The following is a 19,791-nucleotide window of genomic DNA, read 5'->3' as shown; positions in this document are numbered from 1 at the left end:
GAACTTACAAGCTGTTTTATTATTTATATGATATTCCTCTGTTCCACAGGCCTCCATTATTGTCCCAAAACTATTAAAGACACACCAATGAGCCACACATTTGCACTGGCTGGCGTGCGTCTTCATATCTATGAGCCTAGATTCTCACTAGAATTAGAAGTGTGTGTTACTCCGCAGCTGTAAATAGTCCCCACCAAATGCACGGTTTCCTCCTCTGTGAGTAGCATTTGTTAAAAACTACAGTGCCCAGCCAGTATATGAAATTAATTGCCCTTTTTTTTTAACACATAACTATGTATTTTCATTTTTCAGAAGGAGCGAGTGGTTTGTGGACGAGCGCCACACACACAGGCAGAGAAGTCCTATGTACTGTAAGTATTGGAAGATGAAGCTGTACTGTTTAAATATACAGATGGGGACTTTGTGAGTTTGACTTGATTTCAGGAGAACAAACAAGTGTTGATTTCTAAATAGGAGTGAACGATTGAGATAAAAACATCTATTATGGTGTTTGTAATTTTCTAACGCGGTGTTATGATATAGTTCATTCTGTGGGAAATCAATTGAGAGGTGTTTATGAATAAAATAACTCAGGAGTGTTTGCTGTTGGCTAATCCAGTGACCTGAATACCTGTGTGTCTGTATATTATGCCAACATTATTAACAGGAGTTGATATTCTCAGGCTGATGCATACATACTGTCATATCACTTTCCTCTCCCTAAATACTGTGTTTCCTCTGCTGTAGTTAACGCTCAGCCTGTAACTTGCTACATTAAGTGTTTCACCATTTCCATCCAAGAATTCTCCTTTGTGTTAATACAGTGGAGGGATTTTTTACTCCATCCTGCCGCGTGCATTTCCATAAACACTGCACGCCTCACAAATCACTTCAAACCACTGTGACTTGTGAAGGCAACCTTAAGTGGGCTGAACACTTAAACCATGATTCACTATGCAATGGATAGAACATGCTGTGTGTGAGAGAAAAGTGTCTCAGTGCATTTGCAGCCTATTGCTCATAACTTTACATATTTATTAAATCATATCAGCTCCGGCACTTCTCCCACAGTTGCTGGGTTTAATCAGCTCCCAGTAGATGTGCACAGGACCTGCCATTCCCACTGCCAGGCTGAGGGCCCCCGTTTTGTAGTCAACCAAATTGAGTCCCCCTGCATTAATTCGACCCAGCTAAGCTAATAAGGTCGAACAAGTCTCTTTGTATTGTGGCGTTAAGCTTTATTGCTTGTCGTTTTGACCAGCGATGTACAAGGTAGGCTTTGATGAGGGAATTAGTCCCCTATTCTGTCCCTGTTATTCATAGCGCGGTGGAACATACAAGCAGCAGAGAGGGTGTCAAAAGGAGAGCTGGTCCTATTGCAAAGTGTCTCCCTTGTTGGAGCTGAAAGGGCGGTTATGAGACGATAAACCGCTTAATACACTGAGCTAATTGGATGAGAGCAAGAGAGACGGGGAATTAAGGGGCGATCCGAGAGGGGAGCGGAGTGCCATGGCCCTGCTATTCAGGTCTTTCATCGGGGCCGGTTCTCCGCCTGGGGAGGAGGAGGAGGAGGAGGAGGGGATGATGGAGAGGAGGGGATGAGGGGGGGTGCTGTTCATCAAAGCGCCTTTTAGAGCTCCTCTCCCGGGGACTGAGTGAGGACTGATCCGGCTGAGGCTGTGGAGTGATTGGGCCTATTCTCTCAGGCAGGGTCGTGGTGGGAGAAACGAGGCCCGGGAGAATCCAAATCACGGGCCAAATCAAGTCCAACAGCTGGGGGAAGGAGAAAGGAGCGGGGCGGTGATGAAAATAGGCACGACTTGCACTTTTCTGGACACCTGGATTAACCTGGGAGAGGCGGGGGCAGCATTAAGGCCCAGCGCGTTGACACAATCCACCAAATCATGTAGATTTCCTTCTTCATCTGTGCAGGCAATTTGCAAGAAAACACCGCATGATTGGACTGTATTCACCTCTTTTTTTAATATATCAACATTCATTATCATGATCATTCATGCAATAAGAAGCCTCGTGGTCTAATCCCAAGTGCAGGCCTGTCTTTGAATGAAAGAGCACACATCCAACAAGTGTGACTTTATAAATCCAGAGCCACTGCCCTGCGACAGCATTTCAATTTTCTCGCCTTTTTGCGCTGCAAAGAAAGTTTAAGCCTCGCTCCCAGCAGGTCATCCGCCTCCCGGCATTCCCCAGATATTAGGGACAAATTGGTTTGCCATTCATTAGTTATATTCACAATAAGATTAAAACTCCCCCGGACAATCTCATCAAAACCCTATAGGGCCATACAGAGGGGGAAAAAACACACACGCTCCACTGGGCTTGAGCAAAAGAATGGGAATTTTAAAAAACATGGAGCTCACACATCGTAGATGGTTTGGGCGCACAGGAGAAAATTGGTTTTTATCTTTTCTCTTTTTTCCCCTGCTTTTTTTTTTTTTTTGCATTATGCACCAAGGAGCAGCTGCGTGACTTTGTGCGCGTAAATGCGCAGGAATATTCTTCCATCGGTCTCTTATCGCGTCTAATTCCTGCTTGTTTGGACTAAATTGGGTGATTAACAGGTGTAGGACCTGCAAGACCTGAAGGAAGGAATAAGAAGAGGGTTTTCACAGATGCACACAATAAAAAGAGGGACTACATTAATCCGCAATTTCACGCGGTGTGCTCGGGCACCATGGATGGGTCAAACGGAGGAGAATAACCATTGATTGCTGTAATGGTGCTGCAATAGTTGTGGGATCCAATGCACGGTGGAGGGGGTGGATTTGGGGGAATTAACTCTACGAGGTGTGTGTGTGAAAGCCGTTTGATGAAGTGGTTTGTTACTTCATTAATGACAAAAGGGACCCGCTTCCATCGACACGGCATTACAGATGTTAAGACCAATTTAGCGCCTTTAAAGGGGTTTAAAGGAAGTTTTGTGACGGGCCCCCCCACATAAAGTGGGCGATCTAATTGAAAACCCCTCGCCTTTGTCGCGCGTTTCACATGTTGGGGATTAAGCTCATGAATATATGGTCAGTATTTTGTCAACTCGGCTGAAGAGGATAGACGCACGCAGCGCGCTGGATTATACACCTAACGCATTTTCTCTTATTCAGGTGGAGCAGTACGCCTCCATCTCTGCTCTCTGCAGCGATAAATTCCTCTTTGGGGAATGTTTTCATCCTTCCCAGCAGGCTTTTTTACCACCAGACAACTTGCTACTGCAGTCTGATGCATTTATTTTACATTCCAGTGCACTATTCAGTTAATATTACAATTATTTATAGTATTAAAAACACTTATTTATGTAAGAATTTACATTCTGCAGAATTATTCTTCAATGTAAGACAGCAAACACATTTTCTTCATAACACCTTTTATTAATAGTTCTATAATATTCTATTTCACATTGTTTATTTTTTTCCTGGTTTAGGCCTATGTCAGCTCTAAAGGAATTTGAAATAATAAAAGATAACTCATTTTACCAGTGTAATTTATTCAAATTAGCAATTATTAAACCAGGAAACTTACAATCACTTAATAAGAAAACAAAATCTCCTTCACTCGGTTCCTCGGGGGGGAAAAGTTTTGACATAAATAATGATCTAAAAATCCTAATAATTCATAAACACAGGTGAAATTCTACACAGGGCGACATTCATTAAACACTACACGGAGTGCAAATTATCAAAACACGGTCTCCTGAAATATACACGACCTTGTTTTGAAAATCATCCTTTTTTGTGGTACTTTTTTTCTCCCCCCTTTTTTTTTTTTTACACAATATGTACAGTTTGTCAGGTCTCAACTTTTGCTCGCGTGTCCTGGAGTCAGACTCAGCGGAAAGTGCCACTGCTGTGATAATCAAAGAGAGGGGTTGAGGTGGGGGGAGAGAAAAAAAAAATCTCAAATTGCAGCAAATTTACAGAAATCTGATGCTGGGAAACGACCTCGAATAACTCTGGTTTGAGTCAGAGATTTAAAAGGTATTTATGCACAGTGGTGCTGCTGAGTGTGACTGGTGGACAGGCGAGCAGCGGAGAGGAGTCAGGCTTGTAGAGAAGGCTATGGAAGGTCTATGGACAGTTTTCCTTTGGTTCTGGGGGGGTGTAGGTGGGTGGGGTGCGGGGGGACCTCCTCCAACTCGCCTTTATTATAGACGCAGACCGGCTCAGCCCACATCAATGCATACAGATTAAGCAGTGTTAATGTCGAGCACTCGAGTTATCCACATTTGAAGTAGCACAGGAATCCTTTCTACAAGTCTGGGTTCCCCTGTGGTTCTTCAGCTCTTTCTGTGTGTGTGTGTGTGTGTGTGTGCGTGTGTGTGTGTGTGTGCGATGACAGATCATTTCCTTGGGCAAAACATACACCCTCTCACAAGTTAAGTCCTGTTACTTGAGTAAAAGTACAAAAGAAATTGAGCAAAATGTACTTTAAGAGCGCAGAAAAATGGCCCCTGTGAGCGATACAGCTGTATTTTACATTACTGAATTATTATAGCTGATGCTTTAATGTGTAAGTAGTTGTAGGTGTATTTTTGGGCAGCAGTTACAGTGCTTAATATTTTATAAATTCATGTGTTTAGTGTGTAAAATCCTAATTTTTAAAGTAGCTAATTATTGCTAAATAAATGAGGTGTAGAATAAATTAAATGTAAAGTATAACGTAGCATCACATGGAAATACTAAAGTACAAGTACTCCAAATTTGTGCTTTAGGAAAGTATACTTTTTTAAATTCATGCGGCACACCATCAAAAAAAGATGTGGATTATATGTAGTGTGAAGTAATATTAGGAAAATCTTTTTAGCTGTGTCATAAAATATTGTAATTGTTCTTCAAGTTACTGAGGTGTCATTCAGAGAGGTGTGTGTATGGAGTGTAAAACAAAATTACGATAGCTGTCATCACCAGACACACACACACACACACACACTCTGTCTTTTAGCCTGTGCTCTTTTGAATTTGGTCGTGCTATTTTGTTGGGGAAACATGAGGTAACAGGGGTGGTTGAACAAGGGGACGTCAGGACATCAGCCTCCAGAGGTATGAATGGGTTTTTGGAGAGGGGGGACGTGGGTGGGGGTGTGTGTGATGGAATGGGACGTAAGCCCGGGACAGGGAGGCCTAGAGCTGGTGTTGAGTGTTCAGCACACCTCCTTCCCTGCGGCTCCGGCGGGCAGGATGTTAAGCTGGGTGAGCTGAGCCGAGTGTTCCTTGGCCTTGAGGCGCAACGCGGCGATACTGGAGGCCCTGCGGTCCGCTGCGGCCGCGGAAGAGGGGGAGGACGAGGAGGAGGAAGGGTCGGGGAGGACGGGGCCCGCGTGGGAGGGGTTCTCTACAGGGGGGGCGGGCTGACGGAGGAGGGCTGCAGCGGTGGAAGCACTGGACAGGGGACCCATACTGGAGAAGAGCCTGTAGGAAGACAGATTTACATTTATGGATGCTGAACGTGTTTAAAGTTTAAATAGCATTTTGATTTTCACTGTCCCTCTGATGTATTTTACTTCCTCTCCATTTCTAAATAGATTTACATCATCTATTCAAGCTGACTTCTTTAATGTAAAGGATAACGTGGCGAGAACAATGTTAATAATTCTCTATAGCAGAGAGGACGGGAGCAAATGAGAGGCTAATTGTGGCATATGGAGTGTGCGGCGTGTCACACCTCCTCACAGCTTGTCTGGCAGGATCACACGTTTGGTTAATTCATTAAGACGTTTGACAGAGTGATTACACACCACTGTGAATGGTTAACAGTATAACATATTTATAATCAGTCACCGTGAGATAAACAGTAGTGCGGTGTGACTGACGACCACAGCGACCATCAGTCATTAGAGTCACATGATGTGTTGGGGTTATTATGAGCCTGGTGTCTGCTGTTCATTTCTCCATACATGTGAATGAACATGGCACACAGTTTCAGGTGTACATGAGTGTAAAGAAGAGATAGCAGGTCCAAGGGAGCTCTGTGCATGGGTTCAGCCTACCTGCCAAAAGTGGGTCCAATGAAGGCAGGGTGGCGAAACATGGCAGCTGTGCCCAGAAAGGTGCCCAGGCCGAGCGGGGTCGCCAGGGGCGGAGCGGAGCCGTTGTGCGGCGGTGGGGCCAGGCCGGGGAACGCGGCGGCCGCAGCTGCAGCAGCCGTCCACGCCGACTCCAGGGCAGGGTGGTGGTGGGGAGGGAAGGGCCCTCCCTCCAGGTAGTGGCTGAGAGGGTGGCCCGCTGCCAGGGGGCCTGGGAACGGCAGGCCTGACGGGTGGGCCTGCACCCCGGCCTTCTCACGCTTCCTCCACTTGGCTCTGCGGTTCTGAAACCACACCTGAGGGGCACACAGAGGTGATGACACATTAATATGAGCAGTTAGAGGGAGGATAGCAGATTCTACAAGTTCAGGTGTGTTTTTGCCTTTCCTCCTCTCTAAATGAAGGAGTGGGTGCTCAGTTGGAAACAAGTCACAAATGCCAATATAGCTGTTTGCTTATGCAGCTCTCCCATGCTATAAATAATGAAAACTATAACTCCCTGCCCTGCTTCTCACAGCAATGCTTCGTTGTAATTAACATGACTAAACTCTATTGAATGTTGTGTCAGTGTAGTCTAATAGTTGTCTAGTTCAGGTGGTGGCCAATAGGCGGAAAGTCAAGGGTAATTACATGCAAGGTAAACCCTGCCGCTCACGGTCCCTTAAATCTGATTTCTGTCTAATTAAACCCCCCTGTCCCTGCAGACTGGGCTGCAGAGTGCTGGTGCTGGTGGAGGGGGGAGATAATTAAGAGCGGTGTTAACAAAAGATCCAGAAAATTACCGCTGAACTGGCTCCAATAACAATTAATGCGCTTTAAATTAAATTCTTAAGAGACGCAGAACAAGTGACTTCCATCCAAGAGAGTATTTAACTTTCCCACGCATCCACTGTTGCCCAGTTTGCTCTGCAGAAGCACGGGGCTCTCACAATGAGCAAAATGTCAACATGAGCAAAGTGATTGAACGAGCTGGCTTGAGCGACAGGCCCTGCACACACACACACACATACACACACATTATTCCCAGAGGGCTGTTTAGCATTACACAGCCCCTCGGGAATTTATGAGTTTTTATCACCTCCTGATGGCGCCTGTTAAGTGATTTGTTCACCTACAGGCCCCTAAAGAGACATCTGTTGTTTTACCGACGGCCATAACCTCCCGGAGCGTCCACCGTGTTTGAACTGTCTCTCTGGTTATGAGCCCGGGCTTTCGACATGCAAGCCACGCTTTCAGTGCGAGGCGAGGAAGAGGAGGGAGGGATGGAGAGAGTGGGATGAGAGAGGAGGAGGAGGAGGAGGGGGGGGAGGGGAGCGGGGAGCAAACACCTTTAATGGTCTCTCATTCGCTCCCAAGTGCAAAGCATCGGATCAATGCAGGTCTATTGCAATCACATAATGGGAAATCAAATAGCATTATCCCTCCCCTCTTTCTCCCCCCTCCCTCCTCTCCCTCTCTCTCTTATTCCTGCACACATCTCCCCTCTCTCTCTCTCTCTCTCACACACACACACACACACACACACATATCTCGCCCCCTCTCTGTCCCCTCTGATGGGAATCCAAACACCATCTCATCCCGGGAATACAGACAGTGTTTGCTCCTGCACTAAGTGAGCTTTTTATGAATCGCCAGCGTCGGCTTAATTGCCACTAAAACGTCCCTTCGCGTGTAATAACATTCAATAACAGGAAAGACCTTCCCCGCGCAGCGACTGGGGCCATTTAACACATTTTTACTGTAATAAATTACCGCCTCAAATTGGCCCGTAATCGCTGATCCTCAATCAGTGACGCATATCACCGGTTATTATCCAGCACTGTGTACCGGGGGACATTTTATAGAGGACATAAAACATTTATTTTTTTACCTCCTCTCTCTCTTTTTTTTCCTCTATTTGATTTACAAGTCACAGGCTTTTTCTTTTGCAGATAAAGATAAACAAGAGAGCCACTTACTTGCACACGGGCCTCGGTGAGATCCAGGCGCATTGCGAGCTCTTCTCTGAAAAGAATATTTAGAAAAAGAAAAAGAAAAAAAAGAGAGGAAGAGAGACAAGAAAGGAAAAAAGATTCAAGGTTACAGGCCAGCCGTTTTGGAAAGCAACGCAGAATTGCTGTTTTGTCCCCTCCTGTTGTTCACTGTCAACAATAGGCGACCGAAAATAGGCTTGATTTTTTTGTTCTCCTCCCTTGGCGCATGGACTGCAGAAAAGACGCCATAGCCATATTCTATTTTCCCTGTCACGGATGGGTAGAAATAGGCCCTAGTGATTGTTAGATTTTCCTCAGCACAGGCCTGTCACTGTAACAACATAATGGTTGAAATAATGACATCTAAACTAGCCTGCCACAAAGCAATTGACGCTGCCTTCAGCTGCAAGATGGGCTGGCAGTGTGAATTAGAGCCACGAGTCGCCTTAAAGTAAATCGATTGGAAAATATGAATAATCCCAATGGTTAAAAAAAAAAAAAAAAATCGAAAAAGCAAGTTATTGTGTCAGAAAGCCTCTAATTTAAAGCATAAAATGTGTCAAATATCAAAATGTTACTGTGCAGATTTTTTATTTAAATGGCTTATTTTCCTTTACATAAAAAAAATCTAATAAGGTATTTTTAAGCATTTATAAAACCCTCATAAAATGTGTGTTTGTGTGTGCACCTGCCCTTTGGCTTGAGGTGAGGCCCTGTTTTTTTTTGAGTATCATGTCCAGCAGGTAACCTGAGCTGCACCTGTTAATTGTTCCCTCTGAGAATAACATGAACAGGAGCGGATACAGGTGACAAAACGTCCCCAGTGTTTGCACTTGCAGGGCCCATTGTGTGCGCTGATGCTGGGCACGGGTTTGGTGTTGAGGCATTTTATGAGGTGTGATCCGCACAGTGTCCGGTTAAACACGTGTGGAATTACTGGGGATGCTTTTGGAATTTTTATATGTTTATTTAAAATTAAATGCATTTGATTATCACATTAAATTAAGGAGTTATTAGAGAACACGGTGCATGTTTTGTGTCTCTGTGTTGCTTGGATTTTATTTGAAACGTAGCCACAGAGTATATAACGATAAAAATAAAATGAATAATAATCTAATTATTATAAGACAATTATTAGTATATTAGTGTAATTATAGAGGTTTTATATGCATGTAAATTAAAATTCTTAGGCCTAGTTTTTATGGTTTTAAATTTAAAAAAGGCACAGGCCTGTAGTGCAAAATTTCTACAATAATTATTTTATTGAAGACAAAATTTTAGAATTTCACAGCATTTTTTTTTATTTTTATGAGTATTAAATAAATAGTTTTACTGTGTCTTACCTGGTGAAGACGTCGGGGTAGTGTGTCTTCTGGAAAGCTCTCTCCAGCTCCTCCAGCTGGTAACTGGTGAAGGTAGTCCTGTATCTTCTCTGCTTCCTTTTCAGCATCCCTTCCTCCGAGTCACTGCCCGCCGACAGACACACGCTGTCCTCCCCGTCCCTCACGTCCCCATCCCCGGCGTTCAAGCTCTCCCTCTCCTCGTCCTTCGGGGACAGCGCCGCCGCGTCCCCGCAGCCCTCCTCCTCTTTCCCCGCGTCCTCCTCGAACTTGAGCGGGCCGAGCTCCACCAGCCCCAGGCTGCCGTCCTCCGAGCCCTCCCCGGGACTCTGGTCGCCCTCTCCCCGGCTCAGCGACGCGTTCTCCCGGTAGGACTTGCTGCGGCTGATGCTCACCTGCGGCGCCTGGCTGATCTTGAGGCTGTCGCTGGCTTGCTCCAGGAGGAGCCGCTCCCTGTCGAGTGTCTCTGCGTGGTCGTGGAGGTACTTCCCCCCGGGGCCGTACAGGCGGCGGAGCTTGGGAGGCAGGTGCATGTCAGCGGCGAGAGAAAGGGGGTCTTTGGTTGGCCCTGGAGAGGGAGGCATGACAAAATGGCAAAATGTTCATATGAATAAAGTTTTTATAGGCCTGTAACAACCCTGTCATACTTTGTAACAGCTGTTTAATAAGGAAACATTTTATTTTAAAAACATTATCCACTGTTAAACATGTCGACCTGCTTGCTCCATAAAAACCAACTCTCCTTGACGCATTAACTTTGCGCACAGAGCTGCACATGTTTATCCCTCACAATGCTCCAAAATAACTTAAAAAATACTATTTTTTTTTTTAAATTTAATCTCAAATAAAACTTACTGTCAGCCGTCTTGTCGAGCTCCCCTCTGCCGGGCAGACCCGTCAAACTTTGCGCCCCTATCAGCCGGACCTTACAGGGGCTCCGGCGGCCCAGAATGCTGTCTATGCAGTAAGAGGAGAGCAGCGTCGGGGATTTACTGCTCTTCCTCTCGCCCCTGTCGTGGAGGTCTTCCTCAAACTGACCGCTCATGTCGACGCTTCGGCTCGTCTCGTCTCGGTAACGCCTGTCAGTCTCCCACTCTCTCCCACTCTCCTTCACACACTCTCGGGGTCCGGTGCGCTCTCCTCTTCTTCTTCTTCTTCTCCTTCTTCTTCTCCTTCTTCTTCCTCTCCTTCTCCTCCTTCTCTTCTCAGGCCGGTGTGTGTGTTTGAACCGGGACCGTTCACTCCTCCTCCTCCTCCTCCTCCCTCCCTCTCTGTGCTCTGTCACTCCTCTGTCACACTCTCAGCTAATGACAGGCAGCGGTTTGGCTCCTCGCGCTCAGCTCCGCTCTGCCAGGCGCTTCTCCGCTCCGCGCGCTCGCTCAGCAGACGTGTAGGCTGTTATTGAGCGCCTGATTGGCTCGTGTGTGTGTATGTGGGGAGAGAGACAGCGCGGGGCTGCTTTATATATTTTACGATTAAAGTTAATTTGAGGGAAAGGCGACAAAACCCGGCATGGAGTGCTTTTCCTGCGTGGAACGAACTCGGCAGATAAACTTAAAAAATTTTTTTTTTTTACCCTATTTTTTTTATCATGTGAGAGGGGTCAGCTAAAATCATATTCACTTCAATTAAATTATCTGATAATGCAAGACTATTTTTGGGCGAGGTGGCAACAGTTGCAACTAAGCGCAGGTGTGTTTTGTAACATTAATTTCAGCACACTGACTGTCGGTCTACAATATATTTCTGCAATTTATATATAAAATAAATAAAATAAGACCACACAGAGGTTAAGACTGCAAGGGGGCACACAGGGGTCACACTCCCCTAAATAAAATTAAAACATTACAGTAGCAGAGGACTTTTATTCTGAAAAAAAAAAAAAAAATTTACACCATAAATTGATGCAGAAAAAGAAAATCACTTAAATACAGGAAATTATGTTTGGATGCCTAAAAAATTCTACTGGAAGGCCCCCAAATGATCCCTCTAATATTCAAACAAAATCTGCACCCTTGGGATCACAATAGGCTTTTATTTCCTCCTTAAATAAGGCATTTGAACGCATCACAGTAGGAAATAATAAAATTAATGACGGCTAAAATTCCATTTAGCTGCTTCAAAGTCAAGATCTTGACAGTGTGCTTGCTGGCTGTCAACAAGGCATTTTATTTACACATATATCCTGTTTATAAGTCAGTAAACAGAACAGTATATTAAAGCATTAGACTATTACAATAGTGTCTTTTATCAGAGACATTATTCCTGGTTTCCTGTCCAGGGACCAGATGAAAATTAGCTTATTGCTAACTCTGGTGCATTTAAGTAGCTATGCACTGTCCCTGTTAAATATATAGGTACATAACTTATTATATAAAATAATGTTAAGATAACTGTTGATATTGCTAGCAGTACCTTAAAGTTAAACTAGGAACACCTTTTCATAATTTCCTATCTTAAGGGGCCTAAACATGGGCACACTTTTATTTTATGTTATTTATATTATCCTACTTTATAATGATGATGCAATAATCAAGAATAATATTAGTAATAATTTAACTGTTATTGCAGACTAGTGTAATTATAAACGTTTTTATATAATGATAAAAATAGCTGATAATAAACGAAAATATTGGATATACTATAATAACAGAATAAACTGAGTAGGCCTGTGTTTCATGATGATTTTTGGTAGTCTTAATCACCAGCCATCACTGTAAATAGCTGCACAATAAATTACATTTTTTTTCCCAGGCCATACAGACACCATTGAATCCCTGTGCCAAGATTAGACACCAAAAAAAATCTGGCGCGGAGTTTGTGTTCAACCACAGAGCACCTGTGAAAGCCATGTCAGAGATGGAGTCACATAGAAATAGAAATATCAACAGTGGGATCTGCCTAAAAGTGTCTCAGGTTGCAGCATGTGAAAAATATTGTGTTAAAAAGAGGAAAAGCAAACATTAATAGGGTTAAAATCAATCTATCTATCTATCTATCTATCTATCTATCTATCTATCTATCTATCTATCTATCTATCTCTTTTCTTGCTCTCTGTGCCCCTCTCTCCACTCGCCTGCTCTCTGCTGGAATTGTGGATTGACTTAAAAAGTGAGGGTGGCGCGTCGGTGATGAGACGCCGCACGGGGAGCCGGGATAGCACGCAGGGACTCCGCTGAGGAGAGGGGGAGAGAGGGAGAGATGGATCGAGAATGTAATTTTAAATGAAAGTCTATTTAACCCGCTGTGAATGGCATGACCCTTATCCTCGCCTCAGAGCCCATCACTGTTAAAAGGATCATTTTCAGAATTCAATCCAAAAACTTCAGCAAGCTGCAATTTACTCTCTCATTCTCTCTCTCTCCCCCCTCTCTCCCTTCTTCTCCTTCTTCCCCCCTCCGTTATGTATCTGCCCGGGGCTGCAGCATCAGCAGCAAACGAAAAATAACAATAAAATATATGTCCAGAAAATTGCACAAGTTATTCTTTTTTTTTTTCTCTTTTATCTATTTTTCAGCGTCGTGACCCTTTTGTGATTGAACCTGGAATAAGGGCGCCATTGATCTGTTTAGTTAAGGTGCAGGCGCTTTGATTTATCTTCTATTTTTTAAACAGTCTCACAAAATATTAACCAACACTGACACTATAAAATGCAGGAATACAACATGCATTTCTATTAAAGCCTGTTCTGTTAATGCTGTGAGGCAAACACAACATTCTCCTGTGCGTTTTAGTATAAGTAGGCCTTTTACAGGCAGATGCACTGTCACCAAACAGATGGTGTCACATTCAACCCATCCGCAACTTTTTTTGGTGTCACAAACTTCCCAGCTTGTTTATTTGCACGCAAATCAATGTAATGAGTGTAATAACAATATAAAAATGTTATGCCTTTTCCTGCGCGGTCACAAACAGACGTGCGTAATACAGACGGGTATTTAGAGTCGCTCTGTAATTTGGGGGCCACAATTTGATTCATTTATCCGCACACTGTTATTAACCCTGTGGAAAAAGAGATGTCAGCCGCCATTTCAGCCAGCAGGACATCCGCGCTTTGTTTAAATGCACTAATTACGCGCATACATTAGAGGGGGACGGAATAGTCTGAGCGCAATTTTCACATTTTCAATTTTCCGTCTATTTGACGTGCAGGTGAAGAGATGGCGGAGAGAGGCCGCCTTCCGTTTCAGCACCACCTCGCCACCGCCTCCCCTGTATTTGCATAACATCCTAACTTGATAATATCCAGGGGAAACACCGGGTTGCATGCTTTCTGTTCGTTTCAAGCTCAGATACTGCTGCTGCTGTGCCACTGCGTGTTGGTGCGCAGGGCCTTTGTGGCTCCCCTGGTGTCACGCACCTTTGGTTATTTGATTTAAACATAGAAGGAGGGTTTGTGCACTAAAAGCTATGAGTACATACATTTTAAGAGCTTCCTCCTAAGTGATGCAGGGTGTCTCTGCTCCCTCTCAGCGCAGGTCTCGTCCTCTCCAGTGAAGGCCACGGAAGTGATACTAATGAGGTCCATCATTTAGGACCAGCAGATCGCGCTTTGCCTTGCGGGTCATTCAGCTGGCGCCATCTCCTGGACGGAATAGGGAACTTCTCTTCCAGGTAAGACCCAGTTATTATAATGTAAGGGCACATACACTAAAAACAATAATGTTCTGCATCCATATTGCCCACACCATGATGGAGATGAATTATTTTATTTAAAGTTAAACACCTCACCCACCTGTAGGAGACATGCATGCATGCGCACATGCCAGAATCACTTTTATGTCATCCCACAAGTGCGTCCCTATGCAACACGTGTAAATACTGGTCTCTAACGTGCACCACTGGCTCGTGGCCTCGGTGACGACGACTCATCCTCTATCCATCCTCCCGCTCTGACATAATTGGACACTTGCTCTAGGCCAAGCAGGGGGAAGAAGGAAAGGAGAGACAGCGAGAGGAAGAGAGTGTGTGTTGGGAGGGGTGGGAGGCTTTTAAGGCGCGCGTAAGCAAAGTTAATTAGCGGTTATTAACAGCCCGCATAATGAGAGCGAGAGGGAGTCAATTTAATGACTTTGTTAGCGCGAGTTCAGAGCGACAGGCGATGATCGAAACAACAAAGGCGAGCGCGCACGCAGCCATCATCCGTAATTTCCAGCGGTAATGCGGTCTGATCAGAAACAAAGGGTTCTAATTTCGTTCAACTGACTCGATAATTTGTCCTTATGTAAGGAAAATAATTAATGACTTAATGCTTCAACAGAAGTAGCTTTCTTTGGGGGGGGATTTCGGAGGCCTCTTTTCCTCGAGAAGGTCGTAAGGAAATCAATTTCCAGGCCTATAATTATTTACATCACGAATTTAAAACGTGGACGTGTGCCTTTGCTCCCGTTAGTGTGCAGACGAGTGCGAGTCTATTAGGAGACGAGAGAAGGAGCCTCCAAATCTTCTTCCCTCAGACAAATTGTGTGTGTGGCAACAAATGAGCCACTTGTCATAATGTAGGATTGTAGATTTTGCCCCGAGAACACAAAGACAATCACCCAGCGTGTGAGAGGAGTGTAGGTTTTTAAAGCCAGATATAAAGTAGAATCAAAGCCAAGTATTCAAGGTCACTCGTCAGAGCAGGTTTGGAGGTTCTGGTGATAGATGATACCTGATCATACCTTGGAGCTCAGCTGAACCGATGGTCCTCACGCCTCGTACCTGCTCCCCACAATGCGCCAGGTTATTGTGGCTGCTGCAGTGCAAAATTATCCGAGGCGTGTGCGTCTTTACGCATGATTTCATCTTTCCACAGATGGGTTGAGTCGGAGGAAAGATGTGAGCGCTATTATCGATTGCGGGGAACATGAGCCGCCTGCGGGCCACTCTTGGATTCATGGCAGGTGGATAGGTCACCCACACGAGAGCGGCAATTTCACGGCCCCCATTGTCTCCACTGATTACTGCTTTGATCACAGGAATCAAGAGCCCGAGACTCTCGTAAACCCACTACGGAGTCCAGGAGCTCCTGAGCTGAAGAGGTCATCATCATCATCATCATGACCATCATCACCCGCCACATCATCATCATAACCGCCATCATCATCGCTAGTTGACCATACAAACCTGGGGTGCCGTGTGTTTTCACAGCCGCGTTGCCCTTTTATTGATTGCGTGCCTTAATTTTAATTCGATTGCGCGAGTGTCAAAAATTCCGCAAGAATCATCCTAGTAATGAGATAATCAAAGTAATATATGCAAATCAGTTATGTTGCCAGCTTATCAAAACCGGAGTGCCCCCCCTCGAGTCTGAAGAAGTCCATTTATTCAGTTAGTGGCAATACCTTGCGCAAATGGCGCGATGCAAATGACAGTTGATTAGACTAAATTAAGAACCTCGTTTCTCCCTGACCTTGTCTGAGTTTTATGTAAATTCTTTTTTTCTTGCTTTAATGTGATAAAAAATGCATTTTACACCCTGGCCTTTATAAATCTGAACAATATTTTCCATGTGAGAAACAATGGTCAGCCTCAAATAACTCACTGTGTCAATAGCTTGGACGCTTCTCTCAGTCTGTCTGTCTGTCTTTCTCTCACAAATCTCAGTATACCTTGACCCCGGTGCAGCTCCCACAGGGACAGAAAGTGTGCCGTTATAACTTCCTTGCTGTGGGGGAGTGTGCCTTGAAGATAGACTAGGTGTGTGTGCCTCGGAGTGTGTGTCTGCATGTGTGTGTTTACACGATTATGTGTACTCATGTGTGTACCATAACATATTGTCTTAGGGGACAGAGAGAGTGCAGTTGAGACTTCCTCTCTGTGGGGTGTGTGGGGCCTGTAGATGGGAAAGGAATAAATCCAATATAGATTGCAGGGCTGCGCTGCCTCCCGCTGGGGACCCTCAGACTTGCAGGCCAGGATCGAAGTGCTTTTCTCCCCCTAAATTGGCCTGAGAGGCCGCAGGAGCTGCCAAGCTACACCCCCAACACTGGGACTGCCTACGACCTAATGATGGTGCTGGGGACAGACACACGTATACACAAGCATACACAGAGACAAGAGACGTGCGCGTGTCCACGTACACACCGAAAACTCGCACACAATCATTCGCAGATTGATATAACATCAGTCACACACTTGCACCAGTCAAACACACACTTGGACGAGAAAACCACACAGCTATAAACACACCCTCCTCGTCCTCTGATGTTGAACACACTCATTCCTTGTCCGAAGACCATTCACCTCAAGTTTCCCTCTTCACATCTCACACCACCCCTCAAAACTACCCAGCTAAACTGCAGATTTAGAGGAGGCATCCTCACTACCTGTCCACACACTCCAGAGGGAGGGGTGAATGGTATAACTGGCACCACACTAAGTGTCTGGACTGATACACACTCCTGCCCTTTGGTTCCCCTGCAAGGAAAACACCACCAGCACCCCAATGCCATTACGCTTCCTGCCAAACATCCAGCCACTGTCATTTTGGTTCTGTCCAGGGAGCTAATTCTATTTGTGATGAGGTGTCTGATGTGTTGCTGGGTCGGCTCCAGAGACAGTGTGACAGAATATCCTATAGCTGGAAATTTGTGGCTCAGTACGCCTCATTACCTCCTCACAGGGCATTGCATGTTAACTACAGCATGCCACCACATAGCTCATCTCTGGAGGGTAACAGGTTGCAGAGGTCAATACAAATATATAGAACCGTGCATACATATTCACAACTCAGTCCTGTTTTTAAAATGACAGTTGAAAGTGTTTGCATAGTGTGAGTACCATATGATTGTACCATAGATTTATGTCACCATTTCTAACTAATACTGCTACGTCTGTCATTAATGTACCATAAACTGCAGTTGCTCTATTCAGATTTGCAAACTGTCCTAACCTACAAAGGTAGAGAGGGGAAAACTGATTTTAAGTTTTCAGGCTTGTCAGTTTATACACTCAGGTAGTGCCTTGATTTTATGCCTTTTTAGGCTGATTATTGCATGCAAAAAAACATTATCATAGACCTAAATAATACCAAAAAAAAGCATGACACTGCATTCTGCCCTTTGAGAATCTTAAGGAAATGCAAGGGTTTGAAGACGCAATATCTACATACAAAATGTTTTTTTTTTGTCATTCTAACTAAATTGTTTCAGAAAATAAGATTTATTTAGATTATTTACGATCCCTTGAAATTAAATATAGCCTGCACCTGTTTTGCTACGTGTCTGTCTGTCCACTATTAATATGTATTCCAAGATAATTATCATAAATTAATGTACTAAACATTTAAATACATGATTACAAAGTAGCTAAGCCTTGTCATGTCAGATCATATGACATAATTTTCTAATGGTAGATTTAAATGTTGAGGTGGTGGTCACTGCTAAGTCTGCTAATAAGTTAGCTGGATTTAGCAGTTTAGCTAACATTTCTTTTCTCCATCATGGCTAGATTTACCGCCCCATTTAGTTATGTGGAATGACTAAATGAATTACAAAGATAGTGGTTCATAAAAATTGCTATTTTTTTAAGTACAGACAACAGCAAGGGGAAAAATTAACAAGTGCTTTTAGCTACTTTTAGCTTTAGCTAGCCACGGCTAGCGCTACAGCTAGCTTACATTTGATATAGCTCTGTTGCTTTAGCTGTCTTTCTGCCCACAAATTAATAAACAAGAGCCACACTTGTTTAGATTTTTAGCTCTGTTTTGTATTTACTGCAAATTTAAAAAGCTGATTTACAGAGCTTAGACATTTCTATAGTGATTTTGATTCATATTCAGGTTTCAACTCAATTTTGACAATTAGCTTTAGCCAGCCATGGCTAGCGCTCCCACTAGCTAACATTTGACATAACTCTGTTGCTTTAGCCAACAGATTAACAACCAGAGTACATTTATTGTGGACTTAATTGGTTTTTAGCTCTGTTTTGTATTAACTGCAGATTTTAAAAGCTGGTTTCACAGAGTTTATACATTTCTATGGTGATTTTGATTCAGATATAAGTCTCAATTTAATTTAAAAAGGTATAGCTTTAGTAACCCTGGCTAACTCTCCAGCTAGCTAACTTTGACATAGCTCTGTTGCTTTCTGTCCACAGATTAATAAACCAGAGTACATTTATTGCACACTTGCTTGGTTTTTAGCTCTGTTTTGTATTTATTGCAAATGTTAAAGGCTGTTTTCACAAAGCTCAGACATTTCTACAGTGATTTTGATTCAGATTCAAGACTCAACTCAATTTTGACCAGCTGTTTAGCTTTAGCAAGCCATGGCTAGCTCTCCAGCTAGCTTACATTTGACCTAGCTCTGTTGCTTTAGCTGTCTTTCTGCCCACAGATTAATAAACCAGAGTACAGTTATTACGGACATTCTTGGTTTTCAGCTCTTTTTAAAAAGCTGTTTTCATAGAAATTAGACATTTCTATGGTGATTTTGATTCAGATTCATGTCTCAAGTCAATTTTGACCAGATATTTAGCTTTAGCCAGCAAACACTTCACATAGCTCTGTTGCTCTGTGTTGTTGACTATCTTTCTGCCCACAGACAGAGCACAATGACTGGTTTGGCTTGGTGTTTAGCTCTGTTTTGTATTTACTGCAAATTTAAAAAGCAGTTTTCACATAAATTAGACATTTCTGTGGTCATTTTGATTGAGATTCAAGTCTCAACTGAATTTGGCAAGACATTTAGTTGTGTTTTTGGCCTTGTAGGACGGTAGCCTACAGAGATATTTTCTGTTCACATCATTGCTAACGGAGGAGACCCACAGGAAGCGCACAAATAGCTACAACGTGTCCCCCACTCGTCTCCTTCCTTGTCTGCTCCGACTTATCTATGCTGTACCACATTGTGTCTTTTCTCTCCTTCTTTCTGTCTTCTCTGCTATTTTCCACTTTGTATTTTCTCCCTTGCATCTCCGTCACGCCTCTCTTGTCTCTTGACGCCGATACACCTTTCACCTTGTTGTCTTCAATTCTCCACTTGTGTCTCTGCTGTGGCGCATTACATTATGTTTCTCTAACATCAGCCCTCCTGTTTGTGGCTCTTTTCGCATCTTGTTTTGTTTAATAACTCATTTTTGGCTGCGTAGAAAAAGCAGCGAATCATTTGGTGATTGCTTTGATGTGTACTGTATATGCTCTGCCATAATTCAGCACAACAACAGAGACAAATGCATACTAAATACCGTAAATGCAAAGTCAAACACATGCAGTATATAAACATAAGCCACAAACAGATACACAACAAAATCCTTTTGACATCAATAATTGGTAAATCCTCTGATTAACTTGTAAGAATTGTCCTTAGAGTGCTTAAGTAATTGTGTTTGTGTGTGTCCTTTTTTATTGCATGCACCCCCCTCTCTTTAAAGCACATCTTTATAACCAAGCAATTCCAAAGCAATTTTCTCTGTGGGAGGAGAGTGTAATTTTCTATTCTGTGACACTGGGATGTGT

At 43.7% G+C, this 19,791-nt stretch overlaps 1 protein-coding gene across 1 annotated transcript; it reads right to left on the bottom strand.

The window, feature by feature from the left end:
* Nucleotides 1-1,615: 1,615 nt before the first annotated feature.
* On the bottom strand, nucleotides 1,616-10,778 carry arxa (aristaless related homeobox a). Its single transcript, XM_050056276.1, has 5 exons — nucleotides 10,206-10,778; nucleotides 9,354-9,918; nucleotides 7,996-8,041; nucleotides 6,002-6,333; nucleotides 1,616-5,423 (listed from the first exon to the last, which is right to left on the bottom strand). Exons 1-5 carry the CDS (start codon nucleotides 10,393-10,395, stop codon nucleotides 5,156-5,158), a joined length of 1,401 nt encoding a protein of 466 aa, XP_049912233.1. The 5' UTR covers nucleotides 10,396-10,778; the 3' UTR covers nucleotides 1,616-5,155.
* Between the last annotated feature and the right edge of the window lie 9,013 nt (nucleotides 10,779-19,791).

This window comes from Epinephelus moara, chromosome 11 (assembly GCF_006386435.1).
Source record: "Epinephelus moara isolate mb chromosome 11, YSFRI_EMoa_1.0, whole genome shotgun sequence".
Taxonomy (NCBI): domain Eukaryota; kingdom Metazoa; phylum Chordata; class Actinopteri; order Perciformes; family Serranidae; genus Epinephelus; species Epinephelus moara.
The sequence above is the reverse complement of the archived record's forward strand: the minus strand, read 5'-3'. Positions and strand labels throughout refer to the sequence as shown.